We start from the raw sequence: 15,487 nt of genomic DNA, 5'->3' as shown, positions 1-15,487 counted from the left end.
AAACAGTTACAAACAGCTACACTGTGCAAACATGCACATACACACCGCAGGAGGCACTTGATATTTTAAAATAATACTTGAGTACATGTCAAAAAGACCATAGAAATATTTTGCTATTTAATTAAGTGGGGGTTAAAACCACACACCTACACTTGTGCTCTCATGTTAGTGCAAAACAATACCTACACTCATTAAAAGAGTTGCAGTGAAGTGGACTGAACTCTCTGACCTACTTGTTATTTGAATCCTTAATTCCCAAACACCCAAAAACTGTTTGTTCCATGTCCCAGTTGCAAGGTCTACTAACTGGGAACACAAGCTATCCACATAAATATAAAAATATTAAATAAAAGATGCCAAATTTGCACGAGTCCACAAATAGCATGATTCTCAGTCAATTTACCATATCCCTATAACATCTGAAGGGCCCATTATTTGCATATCAATTACTCCTCATATCTGATTTCTGTGCTCACCCAGTACATTGTGGCACTGACAGGTTATCTCTGCAAGGGTAATGACAGCACAAGCCAGAGCTGTCCAACACCAAAACAGCTATTGCACCAATACCCAGGTAGATATTAAACCCTCCTCTAATAAGGTGTCACAACAGACACAAAGAAGTGACAACTGGCACTGTAAATAACATTTCTTAGTAAAGTTTTCTGCTTTAGGTACTGGAGTATGACCAACGATCAGTATATGTCTCACTGAAATATAAGTCACAGACTAAAAGGCTTTATGATCAGTTTCAAAAATAAAATGTTTAATAGGATGCAAACAGCTTATTAATAAATAGTTAGGGAACTTTTTTTGCCTTTTAAGGTAAGCCACATTGAATTTCAAGACAGAAAATGTAGTTCCAAATAATTAAACATAGAAGACTGAGGCACTTGAGGAAGACAAACCGGATTTCAGGTTATTTGGAAGACAAAGGTCCACTCCACGTTATAACATCCAGTATGGCAACAACCTTCAGGCTAAGAAACCTTCAGCACTCTGAGCTCAACACTGAACATCCCAGCACAAAGTATCTCTTTCAGTGACAGATGTCAGAGCCTGCAGAATTGTTGCAGTGAGATAAGGGTAAAATAGACAATTTGCACTCTTTACATTGTTGCAACTTGTAAGTTACTGAGACTCTGAAATCCTTTTCCTATTGACCCGGCCAGACCTATTCCTCATCTCTAACAGGCAGAGTTTTCAGGTCCAAATCTTTCAGCCAAAAAGTGGAGGTTCAGACAAGGTATTAGGGAGCATTTATTTATCAGGAGCGTGATCAAACATCAGAACAGGCTTTTTGGAGAGGTGGTCAATGCCCCAAGCCTGTCAGTGTTTAAAAGGCATTTGGACAATGCCCTTAAATATTACTCTTCAACTTTCAGTCAGGCAGTTGGATGACCATTGTAGGTACCTTCCAACTAAACTACCTGGCTCTATTATTTAATATTCAAAAGACAAAGGTCTTTAATCATATTACATTTACAAAAGAGAGCACTATTTTCCGTGAAGTGTAGCTTTGCACTTCTGGGGACAAGTGGTGCAGAGAGGGCAAGCGTAAAGATGAGAAAGGAAGGGTGTTGCGACTTCTCCCCAGGAGCAAAAAGCCATTTAAGTCTGGGCTCAGTACTGTCAGAAGCAACACTTGTTTCACGAATTAAGCCATCTGCAGAGGTGGTAAACACTTACCTAGACTCGTGGGTTTTATGAGCACATCAAGCACATCGTAGAAAGGTAAGCTTTTCAGCTGAACATCAGGATGAACGGGTGGGATTGGAGGGGACGGCTGCTGCATCTCAAAGTGAGACTTAGTGTCTTGGAGGAGCACGGACCTGACAGGCGAGGAAGGAGACTGAGGCGTGACCGAAGTGGAAGGGAGTGTGTGAATGCCAGAAACAGCCAGGTCAGGCTCCACAGGAGAGGAACTACTGTCCAAGTTGAAAGCCGCAGGTTTTATTGCCGATAAATCTGAAAGTCCCTCGATCGTCCTGGGGTACCGTCGCCTATAGAGTTCTCGGATTTTGATCTGAACTGCCGGGCTGCAGCCGCTTTTCACTAAGTGCAGAGCCCTCATCAGGAGGTCATGTTTGCGCCCACTTTTGTTACGTCCAGCAAACCCCAGCAACACTTGCAGTTCAGAAACACGAAAACTTGATACCATATTCTAGAGGGGAGAGAGAGATAAGCACAGGTGAGCCAAGAGTGCCCCAAGGAGGCCTTTTCAAGGAGCATGATGAAGCATCTACTTTCCATCATCGCACCTTAGGTACTACCCACACCCTGACAAAACAAAAGAGCACAGCTAGTTTAAAATGAAGAAACAAAGTGTCCAGGATGCAGGTTGAGTTTGGCTGAGTTAATAACTTCAAAGACTTGTTTCCACAGTGAAACAATACTAACAAACCTTTAATGCAACTCATGCAGCATTACCTTAAACTCACAGGCAGAAGCACATTCTGTAACACAAAGTAACTGGTTCACTTCAAGGAACAAGCAAACAACAACAACAACAAAATCAGATGAATCAGTACTGTGACCTGTCTTCCAACACATTTCAAGCACTTCCTTACTTTATTTCTCAATTTCTGCATAGTTTGTTGTGAAATTCCCTTTATTTTGGACAGAGTGTTAAAGACAGGCATGAACAGAGACAGGCACATCAGGTTTCACTGCTGAAAGGATGGCACAGCAAGGCAGAGTTTTTAAAAAGCCACATTATATCTTACTGTATACAGTCTATATACATCATACAATAGACACAGACTGTTTAGCAAACAATATTGATTCTTCAAATGTCACAAAAATCTTCCTGTCTTTTTCGTATCACATTCTGGCAACATGTGACACAAAGATCTCGGTTACTTGTGGAAGACTTTGAGGATTGAACTATGGTGTTTTGACTTTGCCTTCCCTAATCCTTACTACACAGAGCTTACACCCACGTGTTCTAACATAGATCGGATCTCAACTGAAGTTATAACACAACTATGGCTCAACCATGGAGTCAGTCACCAAAAAACTCAAAACTTCCCCTGTGCCCCTGGCTGTTTGGTCTCTATCCCCCCCCCCCTTAATATTGTGAAAATTGTTTTGACAGTAAGACAGACCACCAAATTGTGTAAGATGAAAACTGAACTTAGAACCACAGAATCATTAAGGTGGGAAAATCCCTCTAAGATCAGAGTCCAACCATTCCCCAGCACTGCCAAGGCCACCATTAACCCATGTGCCCAAGTGCCACATCCACAGAGTGTTTATATCCCTCCAGGGATGGGGACTCCAACACTGCCTTGGGCAGCCTCTGCCAGGGCTGGACAATTGTTTCCATGAAGAAATTTTCCCAGATATCCAACCTAAGCACCATCACCACCTCCCAATGCAACTTGAGGCCATTTCCTCTCATCCTGTCCCTTGTTCCTTGGCAGCAGAGCCTGATCCCCCCTGGCTCCACCCTCCTGGCAGGGAGTTACAGAGCCAGAAGGTCCCCCCTGAGCCTCCTTTTCTCCAGGATGAGCCCCCCCAGCTCCTTCAGCCGCTCCTGCTGCTCCAGACCCTTCCCCAGCTCCGTTCCCTTCCCTGCACACGCTCCAGCCCCTCAATGTCTCTCTTGTCTGAGGGCCCAGAACTGCCCCAGCACTGGAGGTGCCTCAGCAGTGCCAGCACAGGGAGGGCACTGCCCTGGCCCTGCTGCCACATCACGGCTGGGACAGCCCCGGGGCCACTGGCCTGGTACTGGTCCCATGCTTTGCTTTGTGCAGCTGCATGATCTGGACTCCTTGTCTCTTCTCACCTGGTGCAGCTGAGAGATGCTGTAACTGCAGGCTCTGCAAGCAGCGCCCTCATCCCAGCACAGGAGCTGCTCGAGCAGCATCAGTGATGCACCGTATCCCAGGGCAGACTGGGGATTCTTCCAGGATGGGAATTTTGACACCTGGAGGGTTCCATGACGTAGTCAGCACCATTTCATTTCACTCATGGGTCAAGGTGCAGTCTAACAAACAGTCCCTGGGCTGCTGGGAATCAGTGGCTACAAAGCAGCTGTGCATGCATCACCTTTGGATGAGGCACTCATCCAAAAGGCTTCACAGTATTTGGTACTACAGTATTTGGTAGTGTTGTGAGTCTTTCTGGACAGAGACATCAGAAATGGTATCAGCTGTTGCTCCCACATACTGATATCACCTGTTTAAAAAGCCTGGAATACTTTTGCTGACTGATTTTTTCATAGCTGTATATGGCCCAAATTCTTGCATTTGAAGTGTAGTAGAATTGAAGTCTTAAGAAATTTCCGACCTTAAAGTAAGAAAATTCTCATTCATTTCAGTTCCTGTCTGGTCTTTAATTTATGGTAAACCTTTAAAATAGTGATGTTCCTGCTGCTGCATTAGCAAGAAAGCAATACGGTTGCTTTCCCTCCATTATGTTATATTTTTTGCATTGTGCTTCATTGTGGTATATTCCTAGTTGCTGTGGTAATTGACACTGTATAAATCAATAAAAATAAAGAGCATGTAGTATCTATTTCATAACACAATCTAATTTAATTTGGAAACAGTTATGGAAGCCTCTACTTAATATCAGAAATCTGATTCATCTTAATTCGCTGTTAATAGAAAGGGAAAGTGCAATCTACTCTATATAAATAATTTTTTCTAATCGTATTAAATCAACTTTTCCCCTTGGATACAAGCACATAATCCTTCTTCAGTCTACAGGGGCTGTTTTTATTGGAGAGCAGAATTTGTCTTTAGTATCTGTATTGAGGATATGATACTTTTTGCAGAACAATTAGCCTCTGGAATGGAAAGCCACAAAATATTTCTAAGGCAAATGGAAAGATTCATAGAAGATTTGGAAAGTTTGATGAATTAAATGAAATTAATTTAGTGAGTGCTTCAGGGCATACACTAATTACCGACTATCTTTTGATAGAAGCTTAGGGGAAAATTTTCCTCCTGTTGCAGAGTTTCTCAAAGCTTTTCTTGCAGTTTATAAAATCTTGCATAGTGTGGGGTAAATAGCAATTTTTCAGTGTTACTTATAACATGAGTAATAATATAAGTAATTGGTGCAGCCATAAAGTATCTGAGCATCAAGTTTAAAAAAAACAAAAGTATTTTCACATTGCAGAGTGGCTGCTATTGTAAAAAGAGGGAAGAGAAATTTGCTGAAGAAAGAATGTCAAAAGGTGTACGAACTCAAAGACTAGGATGGAATTTGAATTATTTATGTCCTGTTGAAGTACACTTGTGGATATAAATTTGAACCAACATGTCAATACCATTGCTTATACTTCTGTTTTTTAAACATCCCATACGTGCCAGCAACAGAGGCAAAATATTAGGGTTGATGACCTTTCATATCATGATAGATCTTCATATGTTGGCTGATTACTGAGCCAGACTAACAGAAAACATATCTGAGAGTGTATACATTTGGCAGGAATACATCAGGGAAACTGGGGGTTGGAGGAGAAGCTTGAGGGAAATGATTGCTGTGTATGCTTTCCTCTTGGGAGGTCCCTGGCACATAGGGTTAAATAATACAGCTTGTATCACTTAACAGCACTTTTATTTTATCACCGAGTCGATCCTTTTACTTTGCCAGAGGTCATTATCCCAGTGCAGAAGGAGTTTTACTAACAAGATGTGATGTGTGTTGCAGGACATTTATCTCCATAAGCCCAACGTGAAGTGGGATGATATTATAGGACTGGATGCAGCTAAAAGGCTGGTCAAGGAAGCAGTTGTTTATCCCATAAAGGTAAAGTCCTAACTAGTTTTGGGAGTGTTGGGCTCCTTAGCATTTTCCTTGCAATTACAGCGTTGTTTTAGAGTTCTTACTATTTCTGTGCTTTTGTAAGCAGTTCATGTTAGAACTACTCCTGTTCCTGTTTCATGTCAGAACTATTCCTGTTCTCGTTCCATCTGAAATTGCATTTCCTATAGAAAAATGACCTTTCAGGATTAAAATTAACACATTAAAATGTGTCAAGTCGAATTTTTGGAACCTTTGACAATGTAAGAAGTGCTGGATTTGGCCTATATTAATTCCATGAAAAATGACTTACAGAAGAGAAATGAAATCAGTTGCATTTGAAAAAATCACTTAAAACAGATTTCAAATGGTAAATACAGTATTTTTATCAGTATTCAGATCATACATACAATATTGTTTTGGTGTGTTTTTATTCCCCTCTTCGAATTTCATATGTTTCCTGAATGTGTTAGGAGCAGTGAAGGTGGGGACTAGAATTCCTTGCTATTTGTTACAGAGGATACATTTTTAATCCCTGAATTACTTTTCTGTTTCCAGTACCCAGAGCTATTTACTGGCATTCTGTCCCCTTGGAAAGGATTATTGCTCTATGGACCACCAGGTATGGAGAGCTTTATACCATATCTCTGTGTTCATCATTGTTTCTGGTTTTGTCCCATGGATAAATCATTGATGCTAATTAGATTAAAGATGTTAGAAAAGAACCTGCTCTGTGATGTGAATTAAAAAGAGAGAGTGTTGGATGATTATGTCCACCACTGACACTCAAACCTGGCCTTTCTCGTGAGCCTTGACTATTTTTACACCTGAATATTCCAGAAACAGTGTTTATACTAACAATTCAGAGGCCTGAAAACTCATACCCCTGTTTTTACTGAGCTTGGACCATATTAATCAAGTTTGGCATGACCTGATCCTATGATATGTGAATAAATCTGTCATGGACTCATATCCTTAGTGAAAATGTCCTTCCTTTCTTTTAGGGGTTGTTTTGGGAATGGGTGGAAACTTTGCCCTCTGCTGGGCCAGTTGTGTGTTTTTCTGAGTGTGTCAGCACAGCTTCCCTGTTCCTTCTGCTCCACTTTGACACAAGCACCACCACCATGAGTGTGGCTGGAAGGGGACACAGGGTACAGGAACCACTTGAGTCAGGATGCAGAGGCTGCCACTGCAGCGAACTCCATTTGTTCCTGTGAATATTTAAATGTACTTGCCACAGAAGGCACCTGACCATTTCAACATGCACTGCTTCAGACTTTGGGAAGTGCATTTGCAGTGCTGTATTACCTGAGTTTCCACAGACAATCTGGAAGGGCCACAACATGCTCTGAGGGCTGGAGCCCCTCTGCTTTGTAGCCAGGCTGGGAGAGCTGGGGGTGTTCACCTGGAGAAGAGAAGACTCCAGGGAGATCTGAGAGCCCCTTCCAGTGCCTAAAGGGGCTCCAGGAGAGCTGGAGAGGGACTTGGGACCAGGGATGGAGGGACAGGATGAAGGAGAATGACTTCCCACTGCCAGAGGGCAGGGTTAGATGGGATATTGGGAAAAAATTCTTGTCTGTGAGGATGGTGAGGCCCTGGCACAGGTTGCCCAGAGAAGCTGTGGCTGCTCCATCCCTGGAAGTGTCCAAGGCCAGGTTGGACGGGGCTTGGAGCAACCTGGGACACTGGAAGGTGTCCCTGTCCATGGCAGTGGAGTGGAATGAAATGAGCTTTAAGATCCCATCCAACCCCAACTATACTATGACTTTTTTACTGATTTTACCTGACTGGTAGTATGATGAGGGGAATTATTGAAATGTTTGCATTGTCTTTCTTTAGAGAGTGGATTTCTCAAACGCTGTTGTTTGTAGGTACTGGAAAAACTTTGCTTGCTAAGGCTGTTGCCACAGAATGCAATACAACCTTTTTCAACATATCAGCATCCACCATTGTCAGCAAATGGAGAGGTGATTCAGAAAAACTTGTCCGGGTAAGAATTATTCTCTCATTCATTATAATTTACAAACATCAGGTTCCCTCTTAAAGAACTGGGGTTTAACACAGAACTGGAAAGCAAATGTTCCTCTGGTGCTCATAACCTTCCCTGACTTGGACAAAACATGACTTTGTTCATACCTGGTTCTCAAAATGTGAGTATCATCACTTCTGCACAAGTCTCATAATGGGTTCTTGCTGTTGGACTTTGTGATGGAAGATGAAGCAGATGTTCTGAAGGCAGCAAAGATCTTTGACTCAATGAAGAACAGACAGACAAGCAGAGTTCCTAACTAAAGCAGTGTTTGCTTAGTGACCCCTTCAGAGCATTTCACATCCTTTTTGCAAGTGTTGTCTCCTAGGCTTCCTACAAAATGTTACCAAATTCCCTATTATTCTTAGTCTTCATGGCACAAAATTGACAATTCCCTTGTCACAAAGGTCTTACAGTCAAATGCACATGTAATGTTTTAAGGAAGGTAGTTTAATGGTAAATAGGTAAATGTATTTTCTAATATGGACTAGTAAGAAGTGTTCATGGCTCAGCTGTGGTCCAGAAAAATTATGGGGTTCAGGTATAGTATCCTTGCCCTATGATACCCATCGGAATCTCTCCATAATATCCACCATATAAGAAATCCACAAGCCCTTAAGCCCTTCCTTTATGCTCATCTGTGATTCTGTGGTCTCTAAGGCTACACTTTGGATAGATGCAAAGCTCTTGGGAATGAATAACCATAACAAATTGTACTCTGCAAGTGGCATTCCGGGCATTGTTAATCTTTCTTGAAATGTTGGCAATGTCTGCACCACAATTATTCTTCTTGCCTTCTTGTGCCTTTAAAACAGCACATTTTTCTTCTGACAGTCCCCTCCTGTTACTGATCCTCTTGACACCTGTCTCAGTAGCTTCCTGGACTTTTCCTTTCTGGCAACAGTAGGGATGGGACAGTCTGTTTTTCGACACCGTTATCCAAAAGGTTCTTGTGAACATGCTGCAGCACGTGCATTTATATTGAATTTGTGACATTTTACCCTTAGCTGAGTTTTCAGCAGAATCAAAAAATGAAATAAGATTGTGGACTGAGAGAGCTCTAAGAAAAGTTTTGTGTGAATTTATATCCCAAGATCACACGAGGCTGGTGCAGGAGTTTTCCGAAGTTGTGGAAAGGATACATGGTTTTTGTGGTCATTTGGAGGCATGTCCACTCATCCTGTTTTCCTCAGTTCTACACAGTATTTCTGTGATTTTGTATTTTAGATTTCTAGTAAAATTTGTAATGGTCTACTTGTGACTCTAGGAAAATACTTTAAACCTTGTGTTTTATATTCAAAGTGATGAATATAATACATATCTTTTTAAATTTGCTTTTTTGAAGTGTTCAGTTTAAAAAGTGCTGGATTAATATATATTGCTAGTGATGCTTGTTTAAAAACTCAAAGAACACTTTAGTCTAGAAGAACTGGCATTATGATCTTAGCGCTAATACAGGCCTCTCCATGTTTATGAAAAAATAGATGAAACTTCTTTCTCCAAAGGGCAGATCCACATTTTTTGTGTCATCTTAACAGTCCATTTTTCAATCTTGATTGGTCAAGAATTTGTGCTTGTTTTCACCAGAAAAAAAACCAAAATAACTGCTTGATTCTTATCAAGAGAATCAGTCCTATTTCTTTCATTATGGTTCAGCCAACTTGTAGGGTTTTTTCTCAAATCCTTATTTAAAAAAACCCTCAAATGGAGCAACAACAAAAGGCACATATTTAATCTCTGATAACAATTTAGGAGTTCCCAGAATCCTCTGATGGATCATTTTCTTCTATCCCATTATTCTCAGGGTACTCTGATAGGATTTAGCCAGAAAGATTTACACATAAAGACAGGATTACAAGGCTGTGTTCTTTATATCTCCTTTACAAACCTCTCAGAATTTGAGAGGATTCAGGGACCCTCAGCCTACCCAGAGGTTTTTCCCAGCAGACATCCCTTGGAATGTGGGTGCTGTTATTTATCTTCCATGCCAGTAGTCCTTGATGCCTTTTTGTGTCAGTTTATCCTTCACATTTACTCTTCTCTCCGTACAGGTGTTGTTTGAGCTCGCCCGGTACCACGCTCCTTCCACAATTTTCTTGGATGAGCTGGAGTCAGTGATGAGTCAAAGAGGCAGTGCTCCTGGGTAACTGATGGGACCACTTTGGGGGATTTGAAGAGTGGGGTGTAGGGTCGTTTCAGTTGCAGAGGAGAAGCAAGAGTGAAAGGCAGGTTGTGTGAGGATGAGCAAGAGGCTACGGGGGCAGCAGGAGTCTGAGAAGGAGGGTGGTGCCAGAGTGTATAACCAGTGGTGCTGTATTTTAAAATCAGGGATTTGGAGTGGAAATAAAGGCAGTGGTGGGGGAAATAACAGATGAATTGTCAGATGATTTGTTTGACAATCTTAGGCATAGCGGAGTAATATGGAGAGTGTACACACTGGAATGGCATTTTCATTAATGGGACAGATTTAGGTGGCATTGTCAGGACTTCCAGTTGCAGGAATGGTTGAATATTATTATTTTCACCCAAGGTATAGACAGTTTATAGTTAAAAAATTGATTGAAAAGGTTAGGGATGAGAAAGGAGCAAGAGAAATGTAAAAGTATTGTTATAACCATTAGTAACCCATTACAGTGGATTTTATGTACAGTGAATTACATGGTCACTTTATATTATGGTTTTTGTTTACCATTTATAAATAGAATATGCCCTATTTTAATGATACTGCTTGTAATCATTCTCAGTTAATAGATACTAATTATGACCCAAATTTTGCCTTCCTTGATGCATTTTTACATATCCTTATTAAATACTGACTTGGCACTGATGTGTGGATGTCTTTGCAGAAATAAACCATTAAACCCGAAGTGCAGCTCTTGCCATCTAAGACTCTGATGTTTTCCCTGGGCTCAATCCAGGAGTTTCCAAGAGTTACACATCTGGAACCAAGAGTTCCAGCTGGTCTTCTACAAAATTGATTACCTGAATCAGGGCCAGAACTCTTAGGACTTTGCTTAAGTTCTCCTTTTTTTTTGAGGAAGGATCCTTTCTGTGTGGTCTCTGCCCCATTTTTAAATTCATGTCATTGAGGCGTATTTTTGTGTTTGATTGTGATAGAACATTTTGCAACATGCTGAACTCAGTAGTTAGTGTGTCTTTTTGTGGCCACTTAATATTCACTCACAGAAAAATGCCACCCTGAATAGGTAGGTGTGTTAGTTATTTAAATGGCAACTATCACATTGTAAAAATTCCCTTCTATAGATCAGTTAATCAATCAATCAAAGCCTTAGCTGTTATCCAGTAAAAGTCAGCGTTGAGTGGAGATTTAATATGAAGGAAAAAAATAAAAATAAATATTTTCTTTGGATTCAGTAATAGTGAATTCACCTCACTTTAATGCACTGGAAAGAGTCCATTTAAGTAATCGTTAGAAAGCTTGATTTTAATGCTTAGATGTTAGCTAATGGAGCTTAATCATGCTTTGAACTGGGGCAAAACTGTGACAGGGGCTCAGTTGCTGTGAATGACACTTATAAATAAAGATGATTACTTTAATGCACTGAGCAAATAATATTTCTCTGAATCTTGGTAGTGGTGAACATGAAGGAAGTCTGCGGATGAAAACAGAATTACTGGTGCAGATGGATGGCTTGGCCCGATCTGATGATCTTGTATTTGTTTTAGCAGCTTCCAATCTGCCATGGTAAGAGATCCAGAGAGTACATTTTGAATACATTTTCATGAGCTTCTAAGCACAGATAAAGATTTTATTTAGACTTCTGCAGGAAAAGCCTTGATATTTGGTTAAAGCATTTAAAGATTAATTTGGAGCTTTTACTTTTAAACTCTTCAATTCTTGCTATTTGTGTCACATGAGAATAATCCATAATAAAGTCAACATATGCTGGTCCTACAGCTGCTAATATTTAAAATGGAGTATTTGAATTTACAGGCAAGTTATTTACTATGTTTAAGCTAAGAAGGGTTTCAGCCTGGAACTCTAAGGTGCTTAAAACATCTGGTGCTTAGAAGGATACTCCATAAATAGGAATGTTGGATTTTATTGGTATGAAATGGGACTTTGAAAAGTTGAGGGGCACAATTCCTCAGTTTTCTTAACATAATTTAGTATAGAAGAATAGACAATTTAAGACTGGAACTAGGGCATTTCATCACGTTGGTTCTCAAATTGAACAGGATATTTGTTGGGAACAAGGCAGGCAGGAGAGGGTGAGGGAGGTAGGTAAGATTTTTGGTGTAACAGCTCTGGATGCTCGGGAGAGGCCAACATGGCCAATGTTTTTGCAGCTGCTGATCCTCACAGCACTGAGGTGTTTCTGGGTGCCCATGTCCCTAAAGGCACACAGACCTAAATGGGCCTATTCCCACCTCCAATGCAGAGGAGCATGAGCTAGGAGTCATAAAAGGGGAAGATAGCAGTCCTGTTTCCAGGGAACTTCAAACCATAGTCTGGGAAATGTTTGGTGTAGCCCAATGGAAGGTGTTCCCAGGAATGACCTGTGTGGACAGTGGATCAGCGGCATTTCAAGTGGCAATACTTGAAATTTGACATTAAAGGCACTTTGTTCGTTGAGGTGACACTCACCCAGCTCTGCCGTGTGACAGCCACAGAGCAGGGCACCCAAAACCAGCTGGGAGCCAGAGGGGGCACTGCACCCACAAAGCACAGGCTTCATTCATAGATTGTTTTTCACGATTAGTGATTTTTGTCTCATTTTTATGGGGTTGCCATAAGGAGAAATGCTGAAAAAGCCTCTCTTTGTGACTTGAGGGCTCCGGGCTGTGATCAGAGCTGGGTGTGTCTGAGTCTGAGTGACAAAGTGTGTATCCCCATCTTGCTTTTGAGTACTTCAATTCCCAATGTATTTTATTGTTGTTTTCTTTTTTTTTTTTAATTTTATTTTATGTTGTTTAACACATAGTTGCACCTCTCAGTCCTGGCACACCACCTGACGTTCTCTCACAATGTCTGTGGTAATGTTTTATTCCTCTCCTCAGCTGATTCCCTTTTTGATTTCCCTGGCTGAAAGGGAACAGGAGAAGAGAGTTAAACCACAGAAGTGATGTTGGTGCCTGAGAATTGAGGCTCAGAGGTAGTATTTTCCATCAGTCCCATGTGGCCTGTGAGCCTGGCCTGTTGTTGCTGAGAAGCCTCAGCCCTTCAGAGAAGCAGGAGGATGTGGATCCCAATTCAAGTGCCAAAATGGCAGCATATTCAGCATATTCAGAAGCTTTCATCTGCCCCTCTGTCTGTGGTTTGCCCAGAGCATTTAAGTAAGAGAATGGCTGTGTGGACACCTAAAATTTGTGTAGAAATTAGATGTACAAGTTAGGCTGGTTCCTACCCAAGAGTGTGAGTACAGAGCCATCACAGGCTTTTATGGCCATAATAGCTGAGTCTGTGTGTTGGTTTGGGGGATTTATGCCTTGGACAAACTCATGAATTTAAATCAGTACAAAATCCACCCCATTTTGTGTTTCAGTATCTACGTGAAAGGAACGGAGTGGAATTCTAATTATGTTCCAGTTATATAGGAAAGTGCGGAAAAAGAAATAACTGGACAATTAAGTTTGAAAGAGAATTAAGGCATTAATAATCCATTCGTATCTTTATGGTTTGTTACTAATACACTGTAAATGTTTATGTTACCGCAGCGTCATTGCCCTTTTAGAAGGAGAAACTGTGAGCAGTGCATTGCACCTTTCCATGGACTGAAATTAATCCTGTGAGATAATTATCCATGCAGAGCGATTCCTGCATGTGTCTTGTTAACCTGTGTCTACCTTACACAAGCAATAAACTCTTCCTGGGAAGTCATGTAAAAATTACAGAATTCAGTTTTGAGTGTTTTACACATTTGATTTTGGATCATTTTATAACACTGAAGTGCTAATTTCTGCAAAATTGCTTCTTTGAAACAGCTAAAATGACACAGTATTTTTTTTTTTTAATGTCAATCCAAAATTACCGGACTTCTATTTTGGGGGAACTGCCCCAAAAGGAAGCAGGCAGTCTGTGTTGATATGAGGGTGGCAGCTGAGATGTTGTGCTAAGCCAGCTCTCACTTCTGAAAGTTTTACCTGAGAGCTTAGAACTTCCTTTTGAACTTTTCTGTCTTTTGGGCAGGTTGGATTTTGCTCTTTCTTGAGCAAATCCAACTTATGAATGTACTGACGAGTTTTTCTGGAAGAAATGTCCCTACCACAGAGAAAATGCTTTAAGAAGTGGCTGAATGTGTGCTTAGAAAGGTGTTTTAGGGGGGTGGAAAGCTAGTGAAAATCATGAGCATCTTACACCATCATTGGGCTCACTAGCCTCAAGGAATTTGGGAGTATCTGCCTCCAGAGAGGGCAGCAGGGACTGAACCTCTCTTAAGATCTCAATTGTATATTTACAGATTGAATTTGTGAGTAATAGGTGACATTTAGTCACACTGTCAGACCCGGACTTCAGCTCCACAAGAATAGTTAATAACAAACTTTCAAAATACCTGGTGCCACCGTGGGAGGTTGTGGTTTCACAGCACGGCGGTGTGCTCTTGCAAACATTTGGTGTTAAGCTGGATTTCAGGAGATTTGTTTAACTTGGATGTTTATTGATCATGGAAAAAACTGGTACCAAGCTGCTTTTAGATGAATGAAAAGAAGCCTAAACAAAGCTCTTTATGCTGTCCTAAGCTGCACTGCAGCTATTGATCTTCCTCTTTAGCCTGTCCTTGCTGCCCAGCAAGTAGCTTTTGGCTACTCATCAGCAAAGCATTTCTGTTGACAAATTACTTGCTGAAATGATTCAATGTAATTAAATAAAATAAAGGCCTCATTAGTGAAGGAATAAAATGATCCTTAATCATGTTTCCTAATGATTTAACACATTTAATTCAACTTCCATTGCGGTGCTGCTTTCTCCTCCCTCCCCACCCTCAGGGTGGGTGAAGTTTTGGGGTGGGCTGATAGACTCTTCCCTTCCAACACAAACCATTCTGTGATCCTGTAATGCCTCCTAATGTTAATCTGGGGGAGTTCTGAAAAGTCACTGACTCTTATGGGTCCTGTAGAACTTTGTGTATCTTTTCATGAGCATCTCTCAGTACTTTCATTGGCTGTTGTTGCAGAGAATATTTTGGTTGGCTCAGTGCTTGTTATTCTACTCTGGTTAATGTCACTTAACCTTGCCTAAAAAAACAATTTAGCAAACGACCTAAACACTTAAGATAACAAAAATATTATTTCTTTATTTTGCTCTTTAGCCAACAAGCCAGGTCATTGTAACCTTTCTGGATAAATAGAATCACAGAATGGTATGGGTTGGAATGGACCTTAAAGCTCATCTTGTTTCACCCCCCTGCCATGGGCAGGGACACCTTCCACTATCCCAGGTTGCTCCAAGCCCCATCCAACCTGGCCTTGAATATTCCAGAGATCCAGGGGCAGCCACAGCTTCTCAAAACAGAGCAACTTCATGTTTACAGAACATGGATAGAGAGCTCCTGAAACTGTGATCTTGGGGGGGACCTGAAGCAAGGGGAGTCATGGAAAACTTCACCATTTGGAGGATTTTCAGGATATTTGCAGAGACTGGCTGTGGTTGTCCTTTGCCTACACGTGCTTTTTAGGGTACCTGTGTAGGCACCTCCAAAACCCTGAGAACTTTTGCCCTCTGTACACAGAGGATGTTAA

At 41.1% G+C, this 15,487-nt stretch overlaps 1 protein-coding gene across 10 annotated transcripts in view; it reads left to right on the top strand.

Annotated features, from left to right (window-relative positions):
• The window catches only part of KATNAL2 (katanin catalytic subunit A1 like 2), a 40,188-nt gene that overhangs the window by 21,094 nt on the left and 3,607 nt on the right, over window positions 1-15,487 (top strand). For all 10 annotated transcript variants that reach the window (XM_017819779.1, XM_017819780.1, XM_017819782.1 and 7 more), the window contains 5 exons: window positions 5,665-5,763; window positions 6,316-6,379; window positions 7,629-7,747; window positions 9,838-9,929; window positions 11,382-11,492. In XM_017819779.1, the coding sequence (XP_017675268.1) occupies window positions 5,665-5,763; window positions 6,316-6,379; window positions 7,629-7,747; window positions 9,838-9,929; window positions 11,382-11,492 (485 nt within the window). The remainder of the gene's footprint in view (window positions 1-5,664; window positions 5,764-6,315; window positions 6,380-7,628; window positions 7,748-9,837; window positions 9,930-11,381; window positions 11,493-15,487) is intronic.

The sequence above is a fragment of the Lepidothrix coronata genome, unplaced genomic scaffold (assembly GCF_001604755.1).
Source record: "Lepidothrix coronata isolate B3197 unplaced genomic scaffold, Lepidothrix_coronata-1.0 Scaffold77, whole genome shotgun sequence".
NCBI lineage: Eukaryota > Metazoa > Chordata > Aves > Passeriformes > Pipridae > Lepidothrix > Lepidothrix coronata.
Note: the sequence above shows the minus strand (reverse complement) of the source record. Positions and strands in the feature narration are given on the sequence as shown.